Here is a 27742-nt window from a genome sequence, read left to right as displayed (position 1 = left end):
GCCCTCTCTGTTCTCTGATTGAAAAGCACTTCTAAAGTATCTTTGGGCCATTCATTCATTGAGACTCATCAATGGAATATTTCATCGTGGAGTATTTCAGAGTCATTCTGTTGAGGTCTTGCACTTTATTCCAGCAAAACATTGAAGAGCTTTAATTATGGAGGTTAAGTTTATAGAGGCATTCAATAGCATGGATCCAGCTGCCTGTGGAATTCAGTGTCCTTAAATCATCCAGATGTATTTTCATGGAATAATCAGCATTCGGTCCATTTTACGTCAACCGTTCAGTGAAAGCAATATCACTGTGATCTTTAGATGTACTATTCTACTCTGCCGTGTAACTGCCCAATCCATCAACCTAACTATCCCTTCAAAGTCCATTGCTACTGCTTGTTCCATTCATGGATCTACATTTCCTAATGTCAAAAATATGTTCTAATATCCAAGATCATGTCATTAATACTTACGAAAATGTATACATTCCTTTCACTCCTGGAGTTGACGAAATGATCTCATTGTTGTGATTATTACTTGTACAAAGTGGCACAGATGGTGTCCTGGTAATGTAATTTTGTGCTTTTAACACAAATTCTATGATTGTATCCTATTTGGGAATAAGACGTTTTCAAGGCATTTGTTCTCTAACATTTTATGGCAGCAGGTTATGCAACACAATACCTGACATTATAACTGTGTCAACAGATTGCTCGTCTCGAAGGATGCTCCAGAGTGGTTGGGATCTGTGGCACAGATGAAAAGTGTCAAGTTTTGGTCCACGAGATGGGTTTTGATGCCGCTGTTAATTACAAGAAAGATAATGTCGCAGAGAAGCTACTGGAATACTGTCCAGATGGAGTGGATAGTTACTTCGACAATGTTGGTGGGCAAATCAGTGAGGTTGTCATTAGTCAGGTAAGGATTGAAAAAATTAGCAAAGTATCTAATATTCTTCTACTATCAGCAGCTTCCCCAAACAAGAACAATAAAATATTATTTCCTGCCCTTAACCAACTGACACAAAACCACTCTCGCAGCAAAAAGGAGAGGGGGTGGTTTAATCCCTAGAATGACTGCTGACCAATTGGGTGCCTTTTTCCCTTGTAAACAAAACTATTGCCATAAACCTCCGTAGATGATAAACACAAAAAATTATAACCATTTTCACTGTCTAATTGTGCTTTAATGAATTAAAGCGGGATGTTGAACAAGTAGGCAAATGAATTGAGTAATCGTAAATGGAGTTTAATTCAGATAAGTGTGAGGTGTTGCATTTTGAGGTCAAACTATGGCAGGACCTTCATAGTGTACAGTAACGCCCTGGCAAGTGTGGTGGACCGGGGGGGTCCAGAATAACAAATACATAGTAACAAAGTTATCTGAAAGTGGCATCACAGGTAGATATGGTGGTGAATAAGGTTTTGACACCTTCATCAGTAAGGAAATTAAGTGTAAAAGTTGGGACGTTATGTTACAGTTGTACAAAGTGTCAGTCATAGATCTGTACAGCAGGGAAATGGGACCATCGGCCCACCTTGTCCATGTTGACAATACTGGACTAGCCCCATTGGTTTGCATTTGGGTGTGTGTGAGGCGGGGGGGGGGGGGGTGTGAGTCTGTCTGTCTTATCCTTATCCTTGTATACCTTTAGTCACAAAATCAACTTTAGTTTTAAATTTCAATTGTCTCCCAACTACACGATGGCTGCCTCGCCAATGGTCTGTCTTCGTCTTTTTCATTCTTTGTGTTTATCGTTTGTTGTAAAATGTATGTTTTAGCTTATCTTTAGTTTTTGTATTGGTGGGGGCGGGGAATTCTTTAAAAATCTCTTTCCTCGACAGATGCAATGTTTTTCCGTGTCGTAGTTCTCTGTCTGCATTGCGGCCTCACATCGTGGTTGGCCGCCTCTTGTTTGGGACTTCTAGAGCTCCAAAACCGCGGAGCCTGTGGATTTTAACATCTTGGAGCGGGCGATCCCTTTGCCGGGGTCGGCCTTTGGTGATCCAACCTGTGGGAGCTGCGAACTTTTAACATCATGAAGCTCGCGGTCCCTGGTTAGGAACCAATTTCGGAAACTCCAAACCGCAGGAGTTTCGACCGTCCTGATGCAGGAGCTTAGACCGCCCCGACGTGGGATCTCGATCTCCGGCTGCGGATGGTTTGACTCCCGCGACCGTGGAAGAAAAGGAAGAAAGATAAGACTTTATTGGCTTCCATCACAGTGGGGAATGGGGAGGAGCCGCTGTGGTGGATGTTTATGTCATTTTTTTATGTAGCTGTGCGTCTTGTTGCTTTTTTGGTATGACTGTATGGCAAACCAAATTCCTCGTATGTTGCAAAGCATACTTGGCTAATAAATTACGATTATGATTATGGATTTTGATTATCGTTTTGCGGGGGAAGAAATTATACTCTCCATGTTACCCAAGGGGGATAGCTCTAATTTTATTCTGCCCTTCTCATTGAATATCTGTACTTTTCTAACTTTTCATTTAAGCTCAATGCAATGTAATTTGAAAGATGTTTATATTTGACAATGTTTCTGTTTAACCTAGATGAAAAAGAACAGCCATGTTATTCTATGTGGACAAATCTCCATGTACAACAAAGACATGTCTTACCCCCCTCCACTTCCAGCACAAACTGAGGCTACCCTAAAGGAAAGAAATATCACAAGGTAGATAAATGATTCTTGCTCTGTTTACAGTAAAAAATAAGTGCTTTGTAAATGGATAGACGGCATGAAACAACATGGCCTTTGGGCATCTTTGGGAAGTTGCTACAGTGAGAGACAATTCTTGAGAGACTAGCAATTAATTTTCAGTTAGGCATCTAATCTGTTAATTGTGCTCCATTTAATATTCCAGAAAACTATTCTAAGCTGTGATGTTTGTACCAGGCCTATTGTTGCTCATCCTCTTTCTACCACTTAATCTTTAACAGAGAGAGATTCATGGTGCTAGATTATTCGGACAAACATGCTATGGGCCTGGTCCAGTTGAGCCAGTGGCTGAAGGAGGGAAAACTGAAGGTACTGTACCATGCTGTGTTCTTACTGCTTTGCACATTCTTGACATTTAAAAAAAAGTCAAATGATGCTGCCACAAATCTTGGGTCAGATTGAATGACTTCTGTTGATCACACACAAGACCCCTCTGTTATTGGTGACAGAGATTGACGTCACACCTAATTAGTGTTGTGAATTATTTTGCATTCACTGCATTTTCTGCAAAAATCATGCACGTTTTATTGGGAGATTGATGTATTAGGGAGAAATTTATTTCTGTAGCTGAGACTTCAAGAGAATGAGCTAATTTGTCGTTGTAAGCATGAAATCTCTGCAGTGGCATACAGTTGGGGGCTTGGGCTCTAAGAACTGTGGTATCTGGTGCCCTAATGGTGTCATACAACACAGAAATAATCTCTTCAGCACACTGCGTCCATGCTAACTTATTTGTACCAAAGCATGCTAATCGTATTTTCCAGCATTTGATCCGTAGCCTTGTATGCCATGTTTCACATATTTTGTTTGAAAAATGCCCTCTGGCAATGTGTTCCAGATTTTAACAACGCTTTGGGTAGAAAAATACTTTTTCAGATTCCCTCTATATTTCTTACTACTTTACTTGATTCAATACATTGGTCATACATGTCTTTGCTATGTTCCTAATTCTGTCAAATTGGCTTTCTCTGCTCCAACAAAAACATACCCAAACTATCCAAAACACAACCAGGTATTTGGGCTATTTGTAAACTGACACCTTAAATTTGCTATGGCGCTTCTTGCAGCCACTGCTGCTGGTAGCTGATGAATTTTGTTCTGTTCATGAATGTGACATGGATGCAGGTGGGATTCATTCTATCAAATTCCCATTTTCTGAGTTTATGATCTTGCTTGACAGAATCTGGCAGATTAGCTTGTAGCTGACGGTATACAGTTTTCAGACGTTACCAGCAGTTAGAGTTGTGTAATGGGAGAACTTTGGATAGGAAATTAAATAAACTCTTTGTGGCAGAAAGTTTTACTGGATTACTAGCTGAGTTACTGAAATGGGAATCAATAAGGATGTGGCTCAGAAGTTAGAAAGTAATGAGAAAAATGAGGACGGGACACCCCAACTAGAGGGCCAATTTGTCTTGTGTCACCAAACAAAATGAAACTTTTAAACACATTAAATTCTGGAAAAACAGCAGTATCTGTAGAAAGAAAACCAGTTAATGAAGAAAGTTAACATCCTTCATCAGGCATTTTGTGTGTTTTGGTTTTCATCACCTGCGGTGTTTAGTTTCAGAGAAATGAAAATTTGACAGGCAGGCTAGAAGCTGCAATGTTCAGTCATTGAGAGAACACAAAAACATGACCTTTGGCCCACCAACATGCAATTAAACTAGATCACTGGGGGGGCCCCGAATGGCCACATGGTGAATGTGCAAAATTCCCACAGCCAACACCAGAGGTAAAGATTAAACCTGATTTACTGGAGTTGTGAGGCAACAGCTCTACCAGTCACTTGCAGTTTTTGAGTCTACACTAAGCTGTTCTTGGTTTAGTTGGTAATTAAATAAAAAAAATTCTCGATAAACCCTGGAGATAAATTACAAATTAACTCCATGGACATGGTGAGATAGACTGTTTGATGGGGTTGGCTGTACTCCTATAGCAAACTGAGCCATACCTGTGCATCAGCAGTGCAGAATTATTAAAAGGATGCTTCCAAGCTGGAAAATAAACGTTAATGCTGTGATAGAAACTTTGGTGGGGGGCAAGAAGGGGAATAGGTGTGGGGTAAAAAAACTATTTTCCTCTGGAATTACTTTGTGTGGGTGGACATGTGCTGCTCCAAGGTGATTGTGGGTAGCAGGTATGCAAACATATGTATTTGCAATTCTCACCAATGCTTCTGTCCCTGCAGGTTCGTGAGACAATGGTGAAGGGATTGGAAAATATTGGAGGTAAGAAGTGGTCAGCTTCATGCCACCATTTGTTAATTGTTCCTTTCCACACTTTCCCTTTTAATTGATTCCTATATGCCATGCCTTGGTAAAAAGAACAGTGGGTTTATAATAAGAGCAGGTGTCCAAAGCTGTCCCTCATATGAGACCAATTTGAATCGTTCTTAGATTTTCAAAAGCATTGACACTGACATTACATGTCATTATTGACATTGCAATAGATTCACAACTAAGATTAGATTGTTAACAAGTAGCAGAATGGAAGCTGGTTAGAACTCAAAGGATTCAGAATAGTTTGTCGCACTAGGAAAAGGTAGGAAGTGAATTGCAGGAAGATTACCACCGAGACCGTTGTTACTGGGATTGTGGAATCGGGAATGTATTTTCAAAACGTCACAAACTGCTGTGGTTAACTTACATACACTAATAAAATAAAGGGATATCAATAAACATTCAACAGGGCAAGTAATTGATAAATCTTCATTGTATAAAAGGTGCTGCATCTTATTAGGAATCTAGCATTACGGATCCATAAATGAATAAAAATAGGTGATGAGTTACTAAAGCCACAAGTGCAAGCATATACTGGAGCTTTATTCTGGTAGCAATATTCAGCAATGGAACATTAAATTGAACCTTGGTGAGATCATAGTTGGAACAGCTGGAAAATATGGATCACTTATCCCTTGGAAGCCACCTATCAGCAAAGGCAGGCATCAGTGGTGAAATTCGTCATCACTTGTATTCATCAGCACAGCTTTTGGTCAATTTCAGAAGATGGTTGTTGATTAAACTCTGCTTAACTCATCCTACCGTCAGCAATATTCAACGCCTTCTATATGTTTCTGAGACCTGGTCTATCTATAGCAGACAAGTCAAAGCAGTGAAAAGCTTTCTAGACCGTCTCCTTGAAATGTAATATCACCATTGGAAATACCTGGCCCATGACTACTCATGGAAGGAGCATATGGAAAGGGGCTAAATCTCACGCATGCATCAGGAGCACACAAAAGCTCAGCATAATCAATAGAAATAGCACACACCTCACAAACAGCTTGTTTCACCTAGGCACCTCCTCTTCCTTCTGTTGGAAAACTCTATGTTCCTACATAGGCCTCATCAATCACCTTAGAACCCACAGAACTAGAGTGGAAGCAAGTCATCTTTTAATCCTTGAGCCAGCTGAATGAAAAGACGATGACCATGCACTGCTCTGGGTTTCTGCATTACAAATGGTGGTGAAGATGTAACAAATAATTATTTTATAGTTTACAAGGAGGATTGTTGTATCGCATTGATTCTACTTTCGGGAGGGATTATCACGCTGGAGCACTTCTCCCAAAGAAATTGGCTGAGGGAAACTTCCATGAAGTCCTTGAGATTATGAAAGAATTTGCAAGCATGGATGAGGAAAAGAGGTTTCCACACGTGGAATCCAGAACTGTGGGTCTTAAAGGCAATATAGTCATTTCCAATTACAATTAGAAATTTAGGAGAAACAATGCAACATTTTATCATGTAGATTGATTTGAGGTGAAAAGCAGAGATCCATTCATAGGGAAGCTGGATTTAACAATTAAGGAGAAAAAACATGGAATGAAAAGCATTTGTTGAAAAGCTTCCTCCCAATCCATTTTCGCTGGTCAATCGTGACCCAGTTGAGCACTTTGCCTGTTCATGCTGTTCACCAGAGCAGAATACCGAGTTTAGGTACAAATCTGTAGGATGGAACTGCAGATGGTGTAGGCTGTGGGCCGAGCATCGAAAATGTGTCTAGAATTTAACTCTCGTGACCCCTATCTGGGAACTACTTGAAATTTTGCACAGATTTAGATAAAATATAATTGAGATGGAAGTCATAAATCGTCAGTGCCAAAATTTGCACATTAATTAAGCTAATTAGAAAATGAGATTGAAAAAGTAAGCGCCATCTAGTGTTCAATGCTCATATTACTCCATGGGGAGCCTAATTCCGTGCTGCTGTCTATTTAACCACATATTATTATACCATATATATGACGTGAATATGAATATAATGATATATAATTATATTATATATAATTATATTATCTAAAAATAATATAATGAATATAATTATGAGTGAGACTGCCGCAGAGGTCCGGCTCCTGAACCCGCCTAATTAATGGGTGAGGGCAGTTCCTGTGGTTTCCCCCTTTTACTGACTGCCAGTGTGCAGAGCGGGGGGTCACGGCAGTAGTGGGACTGGGGCAGTGCCAGGCTGGGGGAAAGGTAAGGCATTTTCCACTGAGGAAAATACCTAACCCTAACTCACCCCCCTTCTAGAGCTTCCCACGGCTGGAGCTGGAGCCGCTTTGGGACCAGTTGCGGGCTCCATAAGTGTGGCCGCTCAGCGCATCCACCTCGGCCAGCATGCCCTTCTGGATCATCATGGTGATGATGGTGGAGAGCAGCACTACCCTGCGCTCCGCCCGGGCCGTCTTCAGCACCCCCATAGCGCCGGCTCCGTTAGTTTGCCAGCTTGCTCGGTGCAACACCGGCCTACCGACAGCCCGACTGATCCGTCACAGCACTCACTGGCCTACCCACAGCCCGACGGATCCTTCACAGCATCCACCGGCCTACCGATAGCCTGACCAAAAGACTGATCGACTGACCCGACAGACTGACCCGACAGACTGACCGACTGACTGACTGACCGACATCCTAACCCTAGCTCTCCATTTTTAGTTATAATTTTTATTTAATAGTTCACATCATAACTTTACAAAGATAAATCAATTGTAAAATAAATTTATCAGCAAGGTTAGCAATACCTTTATTCCTTCGAATACTTGCTATTTTTTTGATGTTATTAGGAGGCAGTCGTGATCCCAGAGTGCTCGCTGCCTAGCTACCATGAAAAAAAGCGCGTGGTTGGTCAATCGGTGTCCGACGCAATGTCAAACGTGCATTGATTGGACAATTACTACTCGGAAAATTGGAGGATTTTCACATACTTTAAAAATATGTGCAGGTTTTGTTCTTGACGAGTTTCGGGTATGATTTCTTTAATAATTTTTACACTATGTTAAAAATTCAGGTAGTTCCGTGATTTGGGTCACAAACCTAAATGAAAAAGCACCTCGGCCCACAGCCTAGTGGTTTATACTGAAGATAGACACAAAGTGTTGGAGTAACTCAGCGGGTCAGGCAGTATCACTGGAGAAAAAGGATGGGTGATATTGTGAAATGTCATTCATCCTTTTTCTTCAGAGATGCTGCCTGACCTGCTGTGTTGCTCCAGCACTTTGTCTGTCTATTTTAGGTACGAGTACCCAGTAACTAGTACCTAGTTTAGTTGACAAAAGTGCTGGAGAAACTCAGCGGGTGCAGAACCTTTGTTACACACTCTCCTAAGTTAGCTTTCTTTGTCTAGACATAATCATGTATTCTCCAGCCTCTAATACAACTCGACTTCCTTTTTTCTGTTTCTATTCAAATTACATTGCAAATACTGCACCAGCATGCCATGGAAACTGTGAAGAATCAGAAACATTGTGGAATTGCAAATTGTGTTATTGGAAAAAAATATGGGAATTGTTCTCCATTTATTCCCACGATGGTTCTTTTTAAAGGTCACAATTCTTCTCTTGCAGCCGCCTTTGAGTCACTGATGAAAGGGGGCAACATCGGGAAACAGCTTGTCGTAGTCTCTGAGGGGTAATGAGGCAAACTACCCTTTCTCCCGAAGAGGAACTGAAGAAACACTAATTGAGGCATTAATTTTAAATATATTAAACTAATCTATCATGTACCTGGATCAGATTTGCTGTTCTGATGCGTTGTATAAAACATTTAATTCTAAATAAAATTCCTATAATCTTCATGCAGAGGATATCTTTCACTTGAGTTGTGTGGTTCTATAAATGTGAAAAGTCTTATGGACTACATATCTGTTAGCTTAATATTAGGTGAACAAAGCAGGGTCAATGTATACCTCCACGATCAACAATCTTATGGCCTGCTGTAGCTTTGCTTTACCATAACACACCAGATGATCAACCCTGGTTCAATGAGGAATGCAGACGAACAAGCCAAGAGCAGTCCTAAAGGTGAGATGCCAGCCTGGTGAAGCTGCAGTACAGGGCCTACATATGTATAAACAGTTAAGTAATTTTACAACCAGTTGTTCAGATCAAAGCTTGGCAATCTGCTTCATCCAGTGCTGAATGGTGCATTGCAAGGTTTGGCCAATCAACAGCCGATGGAAGAACATGAATATGCCCATCTTTAAAAAGAGCAGCACTCTGCTTGTGTGTTCTGAAGACAAGGCTGAAGGAATGATTCATCCCAACCTCCCATTGAGCACCTTCCATCACAGCTGGTTTGATTCATGCTGCATGACATCAAGAAAAGGCAATGGGATTGAATCTCATGGAAGCTGTAGTGCTAAAGATCTGAAGAGTTGTAGTTTCTGGAAATCAATCTCACCCAGCTGCATGTTATCACTCTCCGTTCCTCCGGGCAGTGTCCTCTGCCCAACAATCTTTACCTGCTTCATCAATTGCCTACTTTCCGTCATAACATCAGAATTGGAAACAAGATGCTGATGCTGGAATCTGGAGCAGAAAAAAACAATTTTGGAGGAATTCAGTGGGTCAGGCACCATCTATGGAGGGAATGGACAGACAACATTTTGGGTCAGGACCCTTCTTCAGACTAATGGAATAGGGGGGGGGGAGAATGTTGGAAAAGGGAGGTAGGGTTGGGTTAATTCTGCAAGTGTTAGGTGTATACAGGTGAGGGGGGGGGGGGGACAGAGGAAGGGAAAATAGGTAAAAGGGAAATATGGGATGGGAGGTGAGCACACAAAGGAGGGGAAAAGAGTAGGGTGACTAAGGTGGTGGGAGAAATGGGTGTACCACAATAGGGAGTAGGGAAACACGATAGGCGGTGGGAGGGGGAGGGGGGAGGGGGTTAGTACTTGAAATGGGAGAATTCAACATTCATACAGTTGGGTTTTGACTACCCAAGCAAAATATGAGGTGTCGTTCCCCCAGCTTGCCTGCAACCTCACTCTGGCAATGGAGGAGACTAAAGGGCCTGTCCCACATACGTGTCCTTGGCATGCGACCTCGTGGTCGCGTTGAGCCGCGATGGTCCTGCGAAGGTCGGACACGATTACATGCGTACACACAGCTGTCTGGAGCGCGTGATGTCATTTGAAGATGGACACAACGCTGGAGTAACTCAGCAGGACCGCCAGCATCTCTGGAGAGAAGCAATGAGTGACGTTTCGTGTCGAGACTCTTCTTCAGTCTGAAAAGTCACCCATTGCTTCTCTCCAGAGATGCTGCCGGTCCCGCTGAGTTACTCCTGCATTTTGTGTCTATCTTCAATTTTCTTGGCCCCGCTCTGGGAGTAGAAGTGGGGGCGGATCCGGACCGCAACGGCTGTGAACCCCAGGCCGAGTTCGGCAATCGTTTGCCTGCTGCTGTTGAAGGTGAGACGTTGCGTCGCGCCAGGGTCTTGGGCCTGTCCCACTTTGGCCGTCAGTTCTGCGACAGGCCGTTGCCGCGCGAAGATATCGTTCACTATAAAAATTTCGGAGCCCTGCGCGATGTCGCGCACAACTACATACACCTCCGCGCTTCTGAGTGGGACTGGCCCCGCGCGGCCATACAATGCCCGTACGCCTCAACACGACTACGAGGTCGCGTAATTTGCGTGCCAAGGACACGTAAGTGGGACAGGCCCTTAAGGAGAAAGATCAGTGTGGAAATGGGGAGGGGATTTAAAATGGTTAGCAACTAGGAGAAGCAGCAGTTGTTGATGGGCTGAGCACAAGGGTTTGGTGAAACGGTTGCCTGGCCTAAATGGCGTTTTCCCCCATCATTACCAGTACACATCAACTACGGTGTGTACCATATACAAAATGGACTGCAATTACGCGGTCTGCTTCTAAACCTGTAACTTCAAAACCAAGCAAAAGTGTGGTTTAGGTTCTTTTCCAAGTCGCACACCATCCTAACGGATATTTGTTGAAAGTTCATCATTGTAGCTGGATCTAAATCCTAGAACTCTCCAACACTGGGAGAGATGGACTGAAACAGGATAAGAATATTCACCGTCACATTCTCATGGCAATTAAGAATTTGCAATTCATTTTCTGCTCAGATTTTGAAAATAATGGTGCGTATAATATGTATTGAATTACCAGTCTTTCATCCCTGGAATACATGGACAGTGGTATAATTTCAGTGTACTCGTAGCTCAGTCTGGTTGTTTTTTCTTCTCCGTGTCTACTATAAATGTCCATAAAATTAATCTGAAGGACATTTTTTCTTGAACAACAATGGTGGCTGGAGTACATTTTCTTGATTTGATTTAGGCAAAAACATGTCATAGTGAACTGGCTATCCTTGACCTAGTGTATAGCTCAATATTTTCAGAATACCAGCAGTTCCCAGTGTTTCCATTGTGAGAACCCCAACAAAGCCCATTCACCGAATAATTAAAATTGCACAAAATAATCCTACATGTTGTGTTTAACACAATAAAAAATAGTTACGGACACAGTTACATAGGCCAGCTTACAACAACGTACAATGCCTTTTATAGCACTAAAATGCCCCGAGATGTTCTGCAGGAAAGTAAACAGACAAAAATATCTTGAATTTCTGACCCAAGCCTGAGGCTGCTGAGGCCAACCAGACTTTTGCAGCACTGGCTAAACTGAGGACTTCCCCCTCATCTTCCTGATGTCTCTCTGTATCCTCAACAAACTATCAAACAGGTTCACCTGTCAGGGACCGTTTCTCCCTTTCTGTTACCAGACTACTGAATCACCTATAAGGTTCATCCTGACCTATCCCATTGCGAACCTTCAACTTTTTCTCTGGGACTGAACGCTCTAGCACTATTCAGAATTCTGGTATTTTTCTCTTTGAACTCGAGTATGGCTTGCTTGTCCATATATGATTTGTAGTATGATTTGATTTGACAAACAGGTGCATTATCCACCTGTATGATTTGTAGTATGATTTGATTTGACAAACAGGTGCATTATCCACCTGTTTGAAACATACAAAAAATAGCAAATTCAGTGAGATTTATCCAAGAACATCTTCCAATCTGACACGGATAACTAGTTATCCGTGTCAGATTGGAAGATGTTCTTGGATAAATCTCACTGAATTTGCTATTTTTTGTATGTTTCAAACAGGTGGATAATGCACCTATCCAGTCAAATCAAATCATACTACAAATCATATATGGACAAGCAAGCCATACTCGAGTTCAAAGAGAAAAATACCAGAATTCTGAATAGTGCTAGAGCGTTCAGTCCCAGAGAAAAAGTTGAAGGTTCGCAATGGGATAGGTCGGGATGAACCTTATAGGTGATTCAGTAGTCTGGTAACAGAAAGGGAGAAACGGTCCCTGACAGGTGAACCTGTTTGATAGTTTGTTGAGGATACAGAGAGACATCAGGAAGATGAGGGGGAAGAACAATGGGGACCTGGTGTGGGGTGCCCGCCGTGAGTGAGGAGGATGGACAATAGAGGACCCGGTGTGAGGAAGGAGAACAAAGGGGGACCTGGGGTGGGGGTATTTTGTAAGTGCCCTTTATGGGTATGAAAGCAAAGAATTGCACTGTGACTTATCACATGTGACAACAAAATATTCATTCATGGTATTCATTCATGTAGGAGATCGTGAAAGGGGCAAGATCATGATGGAACATGACTCAACAATTGAGTTCCCACTGGCAGACAAACGTAGTACGGCAGTTAGAAACTGGTAGGTACGACATTGTGGGCATTCTGGTGATGTGGCTGAGGGGATAGGAACTGGGAGCTGAATATCCAAGGTTACACGTCCTATCAAAAAGACAGGTGGGCAGAGGGAGTGGAGTAGCTCTTGTGGTAAGGAATGAAATTCAGTCCTTAGCAAGGGGTGACATAGAATCAGAAGATGTAGAATCTTTGTGGGTAGAGGTGAGAAGCAGCGAGGGTAAAAAGATCCTGATGGGAGTTATTTACAGGCCTCCGAACATTAGCCAGGAAGTAAGGTACAAATAACATCAGGAGATACAATCGGCAATGTTACAGAGGTCATGGGGAATTTCAATATGCAGGAAGACTGAGAAAACCAGATTGTAATTGTAATTGATTTTATTAGCCAAGTATGAAAACAAAACAAGTATGTAAATCATACGAGGAATTTGATTTGCATAGTCTTACCAAAAAGCAACAAAACACGCAACCACATAAAAATTTACCATAAACATCCATCACAGCGGCTCCTCCACATTCCTCACTGTGATGGAAGGCAATAAAGTCTTATCTTCTTTCCTCCTTTTTCTCCTGAGGGACTTAGCTCTCGAAGGCCGGTCCCTAACCAGGACTGGACTCCAAGAGAGGGAATTTATAGTGCCTACAAGATGGTTTCTTAGAGCAGCATATAGTTGAGCCTGCCAGCCTAAGGCAATTTTGGATTTGGTATTGTGTAATGAACCAGATTTGAAAAGGGAGCTTAAGGTAAAGGAACCATAAGGAGGTAGTGGCCATAATATGGTAAAATTAAACCTGCAATTTGGGAGGGAGAAGATGAAATTGGATATGTCGGTTTTCCTGGTGAGCAAAGGTGACTACTGAAGCATGTGGGAGGAGTTGATTGGAAAAGGACCCCAGAAGGAATTTCTGGGAACAATTTTAGGCTGTGGGCCGAGCATCAAAAATGTGTCTAGAAATCAGTTTTCGTGACCCAAGTCACCAAACTACATGAAATTTCCCACAGATTTAGATGAAATATAATTGAGAAGGATGTCATAACTCGTCATTGCCGAAAGTTGCACATTAATTAATTAAACTAATTAGAAAATGAGATCGGGAAAGTAAGCGCCATCTAGTGGCCAATGCCCATATTACATGATGGGCAGTCTATTTCCGTGTTGCAGTCCATTTAAACTACATATTATTATACCTATATATATATACTAGACCAAGTGCAGACCCGTTGGGTCTGCTCCCCCAACGCAGCCGTGCCCTACCCGTAGCCCCCACGGGAGATGTGGTCCTCCAACTCAAGCGGCTCAGGAATCAGCAGTGCGGCTGTTTTTAAATGGCGTCTTTGAGGCGAGATGCGGGCGCCAGCAGCCGTTATGGTCGCTGGCCAGCAGGAGGCGACAAAGGATTTTATTAAAAATGTGTACATAAACACGACAAAATTTAATGAGGAGTGGTTACTTGGAATGAAAAGTGAAATCTACCAAAACGGGAAAAAACTCGGCGTTTCTGGGTCTGACGTTGACGTAGCCATGAATCAAAGGCTGGCAGCCACAAGTCAGGCAGAAACACACACAGCCAGCCAGCCAGCCACAGAGTTTATATATATATATATATATATATATATATATATATATATATATATATATATAAATGGCAAGGGAGACCATCCCCTGTGGAGGGTCAGGCAGAGGCTACAACAACAAAAAACATCCCATAGTCATTAAGTCTGCATGGACTTCAATTCATAACATTTCAACCTCCTTAATGTTAATGAGAATAACACTTACTACCATAGATAAATTAGTTCAAGTTCTATGTTTCACATACACCAATTCATTTCTACATAAACATCAGCCATTTCTTACCATTTCTCACTCCAATGGCAGCTTATAAAGTGCAATGAATATTCCTCCGTTTTTCTCCCGTGGTCGGGGCCTGGAAACGGCCGCTACAGACGGCACTATGTACAGCTCCCCTCCGGCCCGCGGAGATGATCCGCGGCTCCACGTTCGCGAATCGGCCGCTTTTTAATTGAGACTGCGGCTTCACTATGTTAAATACATAGCCCCCGCAATCGGAGCACTTTTACCGGTAAGTTATCGCAGGCAGCTCCGAGATTAAATGGTTAAGACTTATTACTCTACAACAAGCTGGCATTAGTGAAAATGTTTAATTTACCTTGTTATTGTTACATATAGTTTAGGCCCTCAACTTCATGAATGAATGAATGAATGAATGAATGAATGAATGAATGAATGAATGAATGAATGAATGAATGAATGAGTGAATGAGTGAATGAGTGAGTGAGTGAATGAGTGAATGTACAGCCTCCAAATCTCATTTTTTCACATTATAAAGGGTGCAATTAAATTAATTAAAGTCCCTACAGATTAATTTTCATAAATTCAGACTTTAGATCTTACCTTTCAGTTTGAGTTGATTCACAAAGTTTCACAAAGCAGCACCTCAGCAGCGACTTTGGTTTCAAGACTTTCTTCCACTTCTATCCACTTAGCTGCACATTCTTCAGACTTCTTAATGATTTTCTCACTAAATTCAATTACCCTACTGCAAGTTTCCACGACGTATTCCACAGAACTTTCTTCGGAATCTCCAGTAAAACAGGCATCAGTGAAGCCCTCTCAGCCATGTTGTGTGCTAGCCTGAAGCAAAGCGCGTGATTGGCCAACTGGCATACAACTCAATGTTAAACGTGCTTTGATTGGACTAAAAATACCTGACATTTTTCCGGTTTTTCTCTAATTTATTAAAAATGTGCAAGTCTTGTTCATGACGAGTTTCAGGGGTGATTTATATAATTTTTTTACACAATATATGAAAATTTCATGTAGTTTGATGACTTGGGTCACGAAACACTGGAATAAAGCTCCTCGGCCCACAGCCTATTTGGAAGACGCAGGATCTTTTCATTCCAAAGAGGAAGAAAGATTCTAACGGGAGAATGAGGCAACCATGGCTGACAAGGAAAGACAAAGACAGCATAAAACTAAAAGAGAAGGCATATAATATTGCAAACTGGAGGATTGGGAAGCTTTTAAAAACCAACAGAAGGCAACTAAAAAGGCAATATGGGGAGAAAAAATGAAATATAAAAAGCAAGCTAATTAAAGAAGGATAGTAAAAGTTGCTTCAGGTATATAAAGAGTAAGAAAAAGACAAGTAAAAATTGTACCGCTGGAAAATGATACTGAAGAAGTGATAATGGGGAATAAAAAATGGCAGATTAATACATTTTTTGCATTAGTCTTCACAGTGGAAGACATCAGCAACGAGTCGGAAAATTCAAGAGAGTCAGAGTGGAAGTTAGTGGAGTGGCTATTACTTAGGAGAAGGTGCTTGGGAAGGATAAAGGTGTGAGGGTGGATAAGTCACCTGGACTGGATGGACTGCACCGCAGGGTTCTGAAAGAGGTGGCTTTAGATATTGTGGAGGCATTAGTTGTAATCTTTCGAGAATCACTAGGGTCAGGGGTGGTTCCAGATGATTGGAAAATTGCAAATATTGCTCTGCTGTTCAAGGAAGCGAAGCGGAAGAGTGGAAACTATAGGCCGGTTAGCCTGACTTCAGTTGGTAAGATTTTAGAGTCCATTATAAAGAATGAAGTTTCTGAATACTTAGAAGCAGATGATAAAATAGACTGAAGTCAGCATTGTTTTGTGAAGGGGAAATCTTGTTGGAATTCTTTGAGGAAGTAAATAGCAGGATAGATAGTGGATGTCGTTTACCTGGATTTTCAGAAGGCCTTTGATATGGTGACACACATGAGGCTGCCAAAGAAGAATGAGAGACCATGCTATCAGAAGGAAGATACTAGCATGGATAGCAGGTTGGAGGAATGGCAGAAGACAAAGAGTGGCAATAAATGGGGGGGTTTTCTGGTTGGCTGCTGGTGACTAGCGGTGTTCGCAGGGGTCGGTGCTGGGGCTGTTACTCATGATGTATATCAATGATTTGGATGGGGCATTTGAAGACTTTGTGGCCAAGTTTACAGATGATATGAAGGTAGGTGAAGGGGCAGGTAGTGTAGAGAAAGCAGGGTCTCTGTAGAAGGACTTAGACAGGTTGGGAGAGTGGGCTGAGAAGTGGCAGATGGCATACAGTGTAGCAAGGCGTTGAGTCATGCATTCTGATAGTAGGAATAAAGGCATAGACTATTTTCTAAATGGAGAGAGAATTCAGAAATCAGAGGTGCAGAGGGACTTAGGAGTGCTGGGAGCCCAGAAAGTTAATTTGCAAATCGAATCGGCAGTAAGGAAGGTGAATGCAATGCCAGCATTTATTTTGAGAGGGCTAGTATCCAAAAACGGATGTAATGCTGAAATTTATAAGGCACTGTTCAGACCACATTTGGAGTATTGTGAGCAGTTTTGGGCCCCATATCTGCGCATTGTAGGCACCCACCACTCTGTGTAAAAAGAGCGATTGCCCCACTTTAAACTTTCTCCCTCTGACCTTATAGGTATGCCCTCTAGTATTTGATATTTCCACCTTGGTTAAAAGGTTCTGATGGTCTATGCCATCAATGCCTCTCAATTTTTTATATACTTCTATCAAGTCTCCCCTGAGCCTCCAACTATCACATCTTCAAATTGGGGATCTGTCATTTAGAACAAACAAGAAACGTTTTTTCACGCAGAGGAAAGTGAATCTTTGGAATTTTCTACCCAAACGGGCTTTGAAGGTTCAGTTGCTGAATATATTCATAACAGATCCACAGATTATTGTATATTGTGAGAAATAGGGTTAGTACAGGAAAGGCCAGCTTTGATTTTAATGATCAGCAGGTGAGAGAGGTCAGATAGTATACTATTTATAATGGTCTTAAATTGGTCTTGCTATACAGTCGACTCTTTGGTTTGAGTTGAGTCATAATATCCACTCCACATCCAACTCTGTGACTAATATTTATAAAAGGACACATTTAGTCATGTCTACTCAGCTGCATAGAAATGCGTTATGTTCCCAAATTGCTGGTAAGAAGCCTTTGGCATGTTTTGAGATTGTGAAAGGCCCTGTAATTATGATTATGTCAGAATTTAATATACAGGGGTAACTATTACTTTGGCAATTCTATTGATTTGATCTGGATGAGTTAAGTTGATCAATTTATAAATATCCCTTAAACTTCTTTGGAAGTATTGTATCCATAATTGAAATAGAAAATGTTAAAAATTGGAAGGTCAGCATTGGAAAGAAGAATATAAAATTAGTTGTACGTTTCTGACAGCAGCCTTTCAAGCGATGACAGACTTGTGCAATTTGAGAATATATTTTTCATTTGAAATACTGGCAATTTTTCACCTGATGTATTATTTTAAGGACATGCAGTGAGCATTGATTAGGGAAGTTGCTGCTGTTTGTTACTGTCAAGTGTTTACACTGGCTGACAACAGAGTCTATGTCAGATTGAGAGATCCTGCCCTGTGTAAACATCAGGTGGGTGCAGCAACTGAATTAAACCCCACAGTGACTAGTTCCTTAGTTGCTATGGAGTGAAAGTCAACGCATGCTATTGAATAAGCAAGTTCAGTATTCCAATTGTGCATGGCCAGGTCAAAGGTCACTCGGCATAAAGCAGAGTGGAGCTGTGTACTTATAGACCTTCATTTCATCCGGTGGCTGTTCAGCAGCGCTTGCGGCGCCGGGGACCCGGGTTCGATCCTGGCTGCGGATGAAGCGCAGGTCTGTGTGTAGGGTTGCCAACTGTCCCGTATTAGCCAGGACATCCCGTATATTGGGCTAAATTGGTTTGTCCCATACAGGACTGCCCTTGTCCCGTATTTGACTGCTACTACTCGGTTCGAGGGGACTGTCGGGTCGGAGCGCCGCGTCCAGTCCCGCCTCACCCATCCCGACGTAGTCCATGGAGTGCAGCAGGAGCACCTCGCCCGTGGCCCCGTCGGTCGGCAGCCCGGCCAGCTGTCCGACCTTCGGACCTTCGCTTAACGCCGACACCACCACCCCTCCGTTCTCATGGCGGTTCATCGGCTCATGAGTTGGATGGGGTGCGGGACTTTGCGCCTGATGTCGCACGGGCTGAGCCAAAACTCCTCAGCTGGCCCGCCGGCTGGGCTTTGTGTGCAGTCCAGCACCCAGGCCAACTCACCATTCACCCAGCCACGGCTGAGTCGGTCAACGAATTGCCGTCGGGAATTTGTCCCTTATTTTGACCTTTTGTCCCTTATTTGGGAGTGAGAATGTTGGCAACCCTCTGTGTGCGAGCTATCCCCTGTCTCCCACTCGCATCTGCCCCCCCTCTCTCGCTGTTACACCATGCTCTCCCGCTAACTGTTTCTTTGGGGGGATGAGAATTTTACACATAAATTATGAATAAAGATAAGAATTTATACACAGTTTCTTCAGCCAGCGCTTTGTTCACTTTTTCTTTATGGTGAATGACCTTTGACAAATCCCATGATTCCTTGCGTTTTTCGTAATACCGAACTCTCTTATTAGAATGGCTTTTTCTTTCCATATTGTTAAGCTATTTCTGGACAAATGTGAAATTTGTGGTAAAGTTGTATACTCATGAAGTAGGTGGACATGTAAATGGAACTGCTACAATGTATTGTAGAACAATGTGTTTTATGAACTTGGATGTTGTAAGCATTGAGCTGTTGGAATAAGGTCAGGTATTTGTTTAATATTCAGCAACTATGCCATTCCTAGGCAGGAATCTCTGACATTCTAGGATTCTAAGGAGTCTTTGCTCCTTCCCTTCAATTCTTATGCATATTCTGAACTTCATCTCCCCTATTAGATATATTTTGAATGCTAGGTTCAAAGTTTGATGTTTGACGGAGGAATATATTTTTATATACCCTGTGTTTTATCCATATAATCTTATTCAAAGAACTCTGAGCTCTTGGTATTAGACTGAAACTGTGGAATATAGTATTTTGAAATAATTTAACTGTACTGCATGCTGTAATAGCACAATAACTTTTTAGCTCTTGATTTAATGAGAAACATTTGTGTAAGCCAGGTGTATGATTGTCTGCAGTGGATTTATGATTAATATCTTTACTAATATTTTAATATTTATTGATAGTAATTTAGGATTAATATCTGAGGATTTATCCTTGATAATAATAATAATAATGGATGGGATTTATATAGCGCCTTTCTAATACTCAAGGCGCTTTACATCGCATTATTCATTCACTCCTCAGTCACACTCGGTGGTGGTAAGCTACTTCTGTAGCCACAGCTGCCCTGGGGCAGACTGACGGAAGCGTGGCTGCCAATCTGCGCCTACGGCCCCTCCGACCACCACCAATCACCCACACACATTCACACACATTCACACACAGGCAAAGGTGGGTGAAGTGTCTTGCCCAAGGACACAACGACAGTATGCACTCCAAGCGGGATTCGAACCGGCCACCTTCCAGTCGCCAGCCGAACACTTAGCCCATTGTGCCATCTGTCGTCCCGTATTTGTTTTATGTGTTCATAACTGTATTTATGGTGATCAAAATATCTTGTATTTTTCTTGCAGGCCATCATAACAGTATAAGATTAGGCATAGTTATGACAGTTTGAAATTATTTGAACCAGCAATCAATTATTTCTTTAGGATGTAACTAAAGGGATTTTGCATATTTTGATATTCATAAGGCATTTGATATGGTGAAATTAGGTTTGTCACAAAGGATTATGGTTCATTGTTTTTGGGAATAATAGCATTGATAGTCAGAACCTTTATCCCAGTGTGGAAATGTTAAAGACTAGAGAGGGGTAACATTTAAAGGAGATGTGCAGGGCAATTTTTTTTACACAGAGTGGCTGATGCCTGGAAAGTGCTGCCAGGGGTGGGGGTGGAGGCAGGTATAATGGCATTTAAGAGACTTTTAGATAGGCACGCGGATGTGCAGGGAATGGAGGAATCCAATGCAGGCAGAGGTGATTAGTTTAACAAGACACCATGTTCGACATGGACATTGTGGGCTGAAGGGCCTGTTCCTATGCGGTACAGTTCTATTACACAAAGTACTGGAGTAACTCAGGAGTCGGACAGCATCTCTGGAGAACATGGAAAAGTAATGTTTTGGGCCAGGACACTTTTTCAGACTGATTGTAGTGGCGGGGATGGGGGGGGAAAGCTGGAAGAGAGGTGGGGCAGGACAAAGAAGCAAGTTATAGGTGTATAGAGGTGAGGGGTTTTTATATTGGCAGATGGTTGGACAGTGAGCAGAGATTAAAAGACAAAAAGTGTGAGATAAAGAGATAAAGATAGACGAGATGTAAAACATGAACCCAGAGGAAGGAATATAGGTGGAAGGGGGGGGGGGGGGGGGAGTTTGGCGAAAGAAAGAGGGGAGAGGGTGTTTGCTTAGTTAACTAAAATTGGAGAATTCAATCATATCATAGACGTAAACTATCTAAGTGGAATATGAGGTGCATGTGGCCTCACTCTGGCAATGGAGGAGACCCAGGACAGAAATGTCAGTATGGAAATGAGAAGGGGAATTAAAATGGTTAGCAACTGGGAGCTCCATCGGGCTTTGAGTGCAAGTGTTCAGCAAAATGGTCGCCTAGTCTACTCCTTGTCTCGCAGATGTAAAGGAGGCCACATCGGGCCCACCAAATGCAGTAGATCAGGTTAAAGGAGGTGCACGTGAGCCTCTATCTTACCCAGAAGGACTGCTGGGGTCCATGGATGGATGTGAGGAAGTATAGGGACCGGTGTTACATCAGTCCCGAGGTGTCCGACCTGAAACGTTGCCCAACCTTATTCTCCAGAGATGCTGTCTGATCTGCTAAGTTACTGCAGCGCTTTGCCATTTAAAAAAATCAAACATCTGTTGTTCCTTGTGTCTACATTTACTGTTCTATGTTTGATCAGAACAGAGTAGGAATGGCATTTGATGACGTGGTGCCACAATGATCAATATATGAGCCTATTGGGCCTGTCCCACTTAGGCGATTTTTCAGACGACTACCAGCAACTGTCAACTGAAAAACCATCGACTGCACACACACCGCGATGAACAGGAAGGTTGGCGCTGTATTTAAGATGGTGAAAGCACAGTGTACGGGAAGGGTCACGTAGCTCCTTTAAAAGAGGATGGGGGAGAAGGGGGGAAAAGGAGCGGGGACAACTTTTAAGAAGCCAGAGATACACGGCTGTGAAGCTCGGCGGACATTAACATTAACGGTCGGTTACCCTTGGTTCTGAAAACTACTGCTTACGTTTTTTTCCCCCCAATGAGCCAATAGAAATCACCAGTCAGCACCGGCTACAACCTACGACAACCTTCCACCTCCTGGAAACCCACTACCACTGCACCTACGGCACGAGAATTCTCGCTACTCTCCATGGAGGCTTCATTCTCGGCATGGGCTAATTTTTCAACACTGTTGAAAATTCGCCATAATGAGGCTGCGAGTAGTTCCCAGAATGCGGGCACTCCTCACGACCATGTGGCGACCGCATAGTCTCCTGCAGTCGCCCAAAAAGTCACCTAAGTGGGACAGGCCCATAAGATAGACACAAAAATCTGGAGTAGCTCAGCGGGTCAGACAGCATCTCTGGAGAAAAGGAATAGGTGACGTTTCGGGTCGAGACCCTTCTTCAGCCTGAGACGTCACCTATTCCTTTTCTCCAGAGATGCTGTCTGACCAGCTGAGTTACTCCAGTTTTTTTGTGTCTATCTTTGGTTTAAACCAGCATTTGCAGTTCCTTCCTGCACAGTATTTGAGCCGAGACTATTCCAGTCTAAAGAACTTTAATGAGGGACCAATTCTGTTGAAATACAAAGATACATAGACAAGCCAATTGATTAGGTAAAGACACATAAGGAATAGGTGGAGAAATGGTTATTTCATCCCTTGAGCCTGAGCCACCAGTCAGCGAGATCATGGCTGATCTATCCCAATACCATATTCTTGCCCAATTCCCTTAACCATTGATTTCTCCCATATCCGGAAAACCTATGAATCATTCTGAGGATGGTGACAGATGGAGTATAAAAGTACAAAAATTCTGGAAGCACTCAGTAGGCCGGGCGGCATCTATGGAAAGAGAAACCGAGTTACTGTTTAAGGGCTGACACTCTTCTTCAGAACTGGAAAATAGAAAATAAAAAAGTTATGTTTCAGCAATGGAGAAGTGGTGGAGGGATTGTGTAGAACAAAGAAAGTGTCTCTGAGAGGGTGAGACCTAATCTGTTGACGTGGCCGTTGGAAACATTATACCAGACTGAGTTACTGACTCCTTTGTTTAAAAACAGCAATGGCTATTATAAGGTATTATAATAGCTATTATAAACTTTTCAATCTTTTATTGCCACAAATTCTGATCTATGATTGTCAAGTTGTATTTGGTGTCAAGTTTAAGTGAATGTTCCTGTAGAGCGTTTGTGATTTAACATGTTAATGGTAAAGGTATTGGAAATATATTCACATAGCAAATCATGTAGGGTGTGGATTACATCACTCTGGCATGGACAGCAGGGAGCTCCCCTGAAATCTCGAGTATAACTTCATTTCAGGCCACTGGCTCTCCTCGGTTTCTTGTTGCACTGCACAAAATTTACATCTCCTTTCCATTTTCCTGTGTTCTACAGTTTGAATCCCTTCTCATTTTCTTTCCACTGTCTGAAAATTTCTAATTTTTCATGAGTAATTATATCCTGAAAAAAGTCTATGTTTAAGTTGTTCATTTCTCCTCATGACCAAAGAAGATGAACAGAAATAGTTGGTCATTTAGCCCCTCATTATCTCTCTGCCATTCAGTGAAAACATGACTGATCTTTCACATCAGTGCGTGAACCCAATAACGTTTGATTCTCTTAATAGCGAAAAACCTAATTGATCTCTAGCAATTGACACTCCACAGCCTTCTTGCTCCAAATCCTTTTGTAAGGCAAATTACACACTGAATTTGCATATTAACTTTTAATGCTTCACATACAAGGACAACCAAATCTCGAAGAACATCTCAATTTTTCAAACTCCAAATGAATAAGCCTTTATATAGATATATTCTACTGAAGTTTGATTAATACTAAAGCACAATTTCCCGCAATATATTCCATATATTATATATGTCAAGGGTCCAAAAGTACTTGATAAAATAGATCCCCTTAAGGACCAGTGTGGTAATAGCATGGAATGGAAGCTAGTGAATTCAGGGGAGGGAACTGTAATATCCTGAAGCAGACCAGCATTGCAAAGAAGGAGGTATTAGAGGTCCTAAAGTCCATTTAGGTGATTAAATACCCAGGGCCTGACCTGGTGCATCCTGGGATGTTACAGCGAGCAAAGGATAAGAATGTTGGGGCCCTGGCAGAGATTTTTAAAATCATTTTGTTAGTCATAGGTGAGACACAGCAATTCTGTAGGACAGCCAATGATTGTCATAGTCATAGCAGCAAGGATAATTTAGGGAACTAGAGGCCTTAGATAAGTGGTAGGAAAATTATTGGAAGGAATTTTGAGAGTTGGTATTAATCAATATTTGGAAAGACAAGGTCTGATTCAGGACAGTCAGCATAGGTCTGTGTGTGGGATATCATGTCTCACAAATTTGACGGAGTTTTTTGAAGTAGTAACTAAGAGAAGTGATGATGCAGGATGGCAGACAAGTGGAATTAAGCAAAGCATTGGTAGGCTGGACCAGAAAGTTAGATCACATGGGGTCCAGAGTAAACTAACCAATTGGATACAAAATTGGCTCAGTGATTGGAGTCGGAGGATGGTAGAGGAGGGTTCTTTTTCAGATTGGCGGTCTGTGAGCAGTGTTGTGCCACAGGGATTTGTCCTACATCCTCTGTTGATTGTCATGTATCTTAATACTTTGGATGAGAATGTAGGTTGCATGGTTAGTTAGTCTGTAGATGACACCACATTTGGTGGTATAATGAACTGAAAAATTAGTTGTAGATTACAGGATTTGGATCAAGTGGGCAAGGGGATGTCAAATGGAATTTAGACGTGCAAGGTGGTCTATTTTGGTAAGTTAAACCAGTGCAGGATATACTGTACATTGTGAGTAGTGAGGCCCTGGGGATGTTGTTATGCATAGAGACAGAGGGGTACAATACATAGTTCCCGGAAAGCAGACCGGTGAAGGTCTATGAGATCCTTGCCTTTATTAGCTGTGCATTGACTGCAAGAATTGGGACATCATATTATAGTTGTACACAGGCTGCACTTGATTATATCGGCTGGGTTTTCCCTGGAGCGAAGAAGGAGAAGGTGTAAAATTCTCAAGGGTTTATAAAATCAAGAGGGGCATATATACGGTGGACGGCTACAGTATTTTTCCCAGACAGTGGAGTCTAAAACTAGAGGGCATAGGCTTAAGGTGAGAGGAAGGAGGTTTAAAGGTGATCTAATGGGTACAACTTTCACACATAGTATTTGGTGCCTGAAATGAGCTGCCAAAAGAGATGGTGAACAGTTTAGAGGCATCTGGACAGGTCCTCGAATGAGTAAGGAATAGAGGGATATGAAATTAATGCAGGCAAGTGGGATTAATATCGAATGGTATGATGGTTGGCATGAACGCGGTGAGCCGATGACCTGTGTCTACGCTGTACAGCACTGACTCTCGGAGTTACCAGCATTTCTCTACTGTTAAGGGCCTGTCCCACTGTACGAGGTAATTCAAGAGTTCTCCCGAGTTTTCCCCTGATTCGAACTCGGAGAATGTCCGTAGCGGGTCCGTAGGAGTTTGTTGATGTCTCGTAGCGGCTCGTATGAGTAAAAAGTAACTATTTTTCATCACGAGTATTTTTTTACTCGTGGACATTTTTCAGTGTTGAAAAAACGTCACGAGTTTACCGGATTTCCCGAGTACCTACCGTTAGCATTACGAGCCGCTACGGGACATCCACAAACTCCTACTGACCCGCTACGGACATTCTCCGAGTTCGAATCAGGAAAACTCAGGAGAACTCTTGAATTACCTCGTACAGTGGGACAGGCCCTTTAGTTTCTCACTATGACTGATCGTTCCTTTATGAAGTGGTAATGTTTGAACCCAGCGTACCATCCTGTGATAGCCTTGCCTATGGCTGACCTTGCATGTTAAACAACTCCTTTACACTATTCCACTTGGAAACTAAGAATTGGAAACATGAAGTTATTGGTAACTGTATCTTCACATGGATAGTTTTTGTTGGGTTTGAAAGTGTGGGCACTATGCAATTTGAATATGCCAGAGATTGACCCTGATATTTTACATTTAGAAAATTCCATGTTCTATGAGGAATGGGCTTGGAGTAATTTAGGTCTAAAGGAATGGCATAAAGACATTTGCAATGACAGATCTATGGAATTGATGGCCTAGACTTTGTAGAGTCAGTTTTATATAAATCCCAAAAAGTTTGAGTTCTCTATGTATGTGCCATAAAATCAGACACAGATGCATGCAGCATGGAAATAGGGTTTCACCCATGTCCACACTAACTATGAAGTACCCATCTACAGTAACCCTTGTAAGTCCAGCTTGCTAACACGTTCCCTGGCAATATTGCAACTGAGGGCTGATTCCATGTGGAGTTTAGAGTGGTGGCTTCCTGCAGTTGTGGGATCTCCTAGCATCTTACAATGGGAAATCAACTCAAACAACCTCTACTATTCCTTTCACCTCACCATTGCCAGCTACATATTCTACTTAGTTCCAGGCTCCCTTCCTGAAACTATCACTGTTTCTCCTCAAGATGTTTTGTAAATGCATTCATTTAATCGAGTGTTTCTATCATTTTCTACCTGATGTAGCAACTGTGGCTCAGTCTGTTTGTCTGGTATCATTCTTACATAGAACAGTACAGCCCATGAATGGGGCCTTCAGCCCACGATATTTGCACCCAACAAGATGCCTAGTTAAACTGATCTAATCTGCTTGTACATGATTCATATTCCTATATTCCTTGCACATCCATATGCCTATTAAACACCACTATTGATTCTGCCTCCACCACAACCCCTGGTAATGCATTCCAGGCCCCACCACTCTCTGTAAAAAAAAACGTCCTCCTTCCCACCTTATAGCTATGCCCTCTAGTGTTGAACATTTCCACCTGGGGGAAAAGGTTCTGACTATCTCCCTATCTATGCCTCTCATAATTGTATATACTTCTATCAAGTTTTCTCTCAATCTCTGACATTCCAGAGAAAACAATCCAAGTTTATCTAACCTCTCCTTATGGCTAAAACCCTCTAATCCAGACATCCTTCTAGTAACGCACCTCTACACCCTCTCCAAAGGCTCCACATCGTTTCTGTAATGGGGTGAACAGAAATGCTTGCAATACTCCAAATGCAGCTTAACATAAAGATTAACAGTCTTATACAGCTGCATCGTGATTTTCTAACTCTTCTACTCAATGCCCCCAGCAGTGAAGGCAAGCATACCAACTGGCTTCTTTACCATCCTATCCACTTGTGCTTCCACCTTCAGTAAGCTATGAACTTAGACTCCAAGATCTCTTCTGCACATCAATGTTGTGAAGGGTCTTGTCATCAACTGTATACTCTCCCCTTCAACCTCCCAAAGTACAACACTTCACATTTGCATGGATAAATTCCATCTGCCATTTCCACACTTATTTCTGCAGCTGATCCGTATTCTGCTGTTTTCTTCAAACAGCCCTCCTCACTGTCTACCACTCCTCCAACTTTACTTACGGTTAAGCTTACTGATCAACCTATCTACATTTACATCCAAGTCATTTGTATCTATCATAAACAGCAGAGATCCCTGCTGAACTCCACTGGTCAGACTTCCAGTCACAATATCTTCTTTCCTCCACAACCCTCTGACCTATGAATAAGCCAGTTCTGAATCAAAACAACCAAGACACCGTGAATCCCATCGATCTTAAAGATACTTGCGATGTATCTTGGAACATTTTTTATTAACTTCAAGGAGCTACAGAAATGCAGTAACTTAAACAGCAGTAATTAAGTGGATGGGACGTGCATGACAATTGATAACTTTTACTGTGGCATTTTATTTTTTTCAAATGCAGTTCCAGTGTGATGAGCAATATTCCCTCCTCATGCAG

The 27742-nt window shown here is 42.2% G+C and overlaps 1 protein-coding gene across 2 annotated transcripts in view; it reads left to right on the top strand.

Annotated features, from left to right (window-relative positions):
• The window catches only part of ptgr2 (prostaglandin reductase 2), a 43445-nt gene extending 34648 nt beyond the window's left edge, over positions 1-8797 (top strand). For both annotated transcript variants that reach the window (XM_033026760.1, XM_033026761.1), the window contains exons 6-10: positions 703-912; positions 2553-2674; positions 2941-3028; positions 4911-4950; positions 8568-8797. In XM_033026760.1, the coding sequence (XP_032882651.1) occupies positions 703-912; positions 2553-2674; positions 2941-3028; positions 4911-4950; positions 8568-8635 (528 nt within the window). In that variant the 3' untranslated portion in view covers positions 8636-8797. The remainder of the gene's footprint in view (positions 1-702; positions 913-2552; positions 2675-2940; positions 3029-4910; positions 4951-8567) is intronic.
• Positions 8798-27742: the final 18945 nt, after the last annotated feature.

This window comes from Amblyraja radiata, chromosome 9 (genome assembly GCF_010909765.2).
Source record: "Amblyraja radiata isolate CabotCenter1 chromosome 9, sAmbRad1.1.pri, whole genome shotgun sequence".
Lineage (NCBI taxonomy): Eukaryota > Metazoa > Chordata > Chondrichthyes > Rajiformes > Rajidae > Amblyraja > Amblyraja radiata.
Note: the sequence above shows the minus strand (reverse complement) of the source record. Positions and strands in the feature narration are given on the sequence as shown.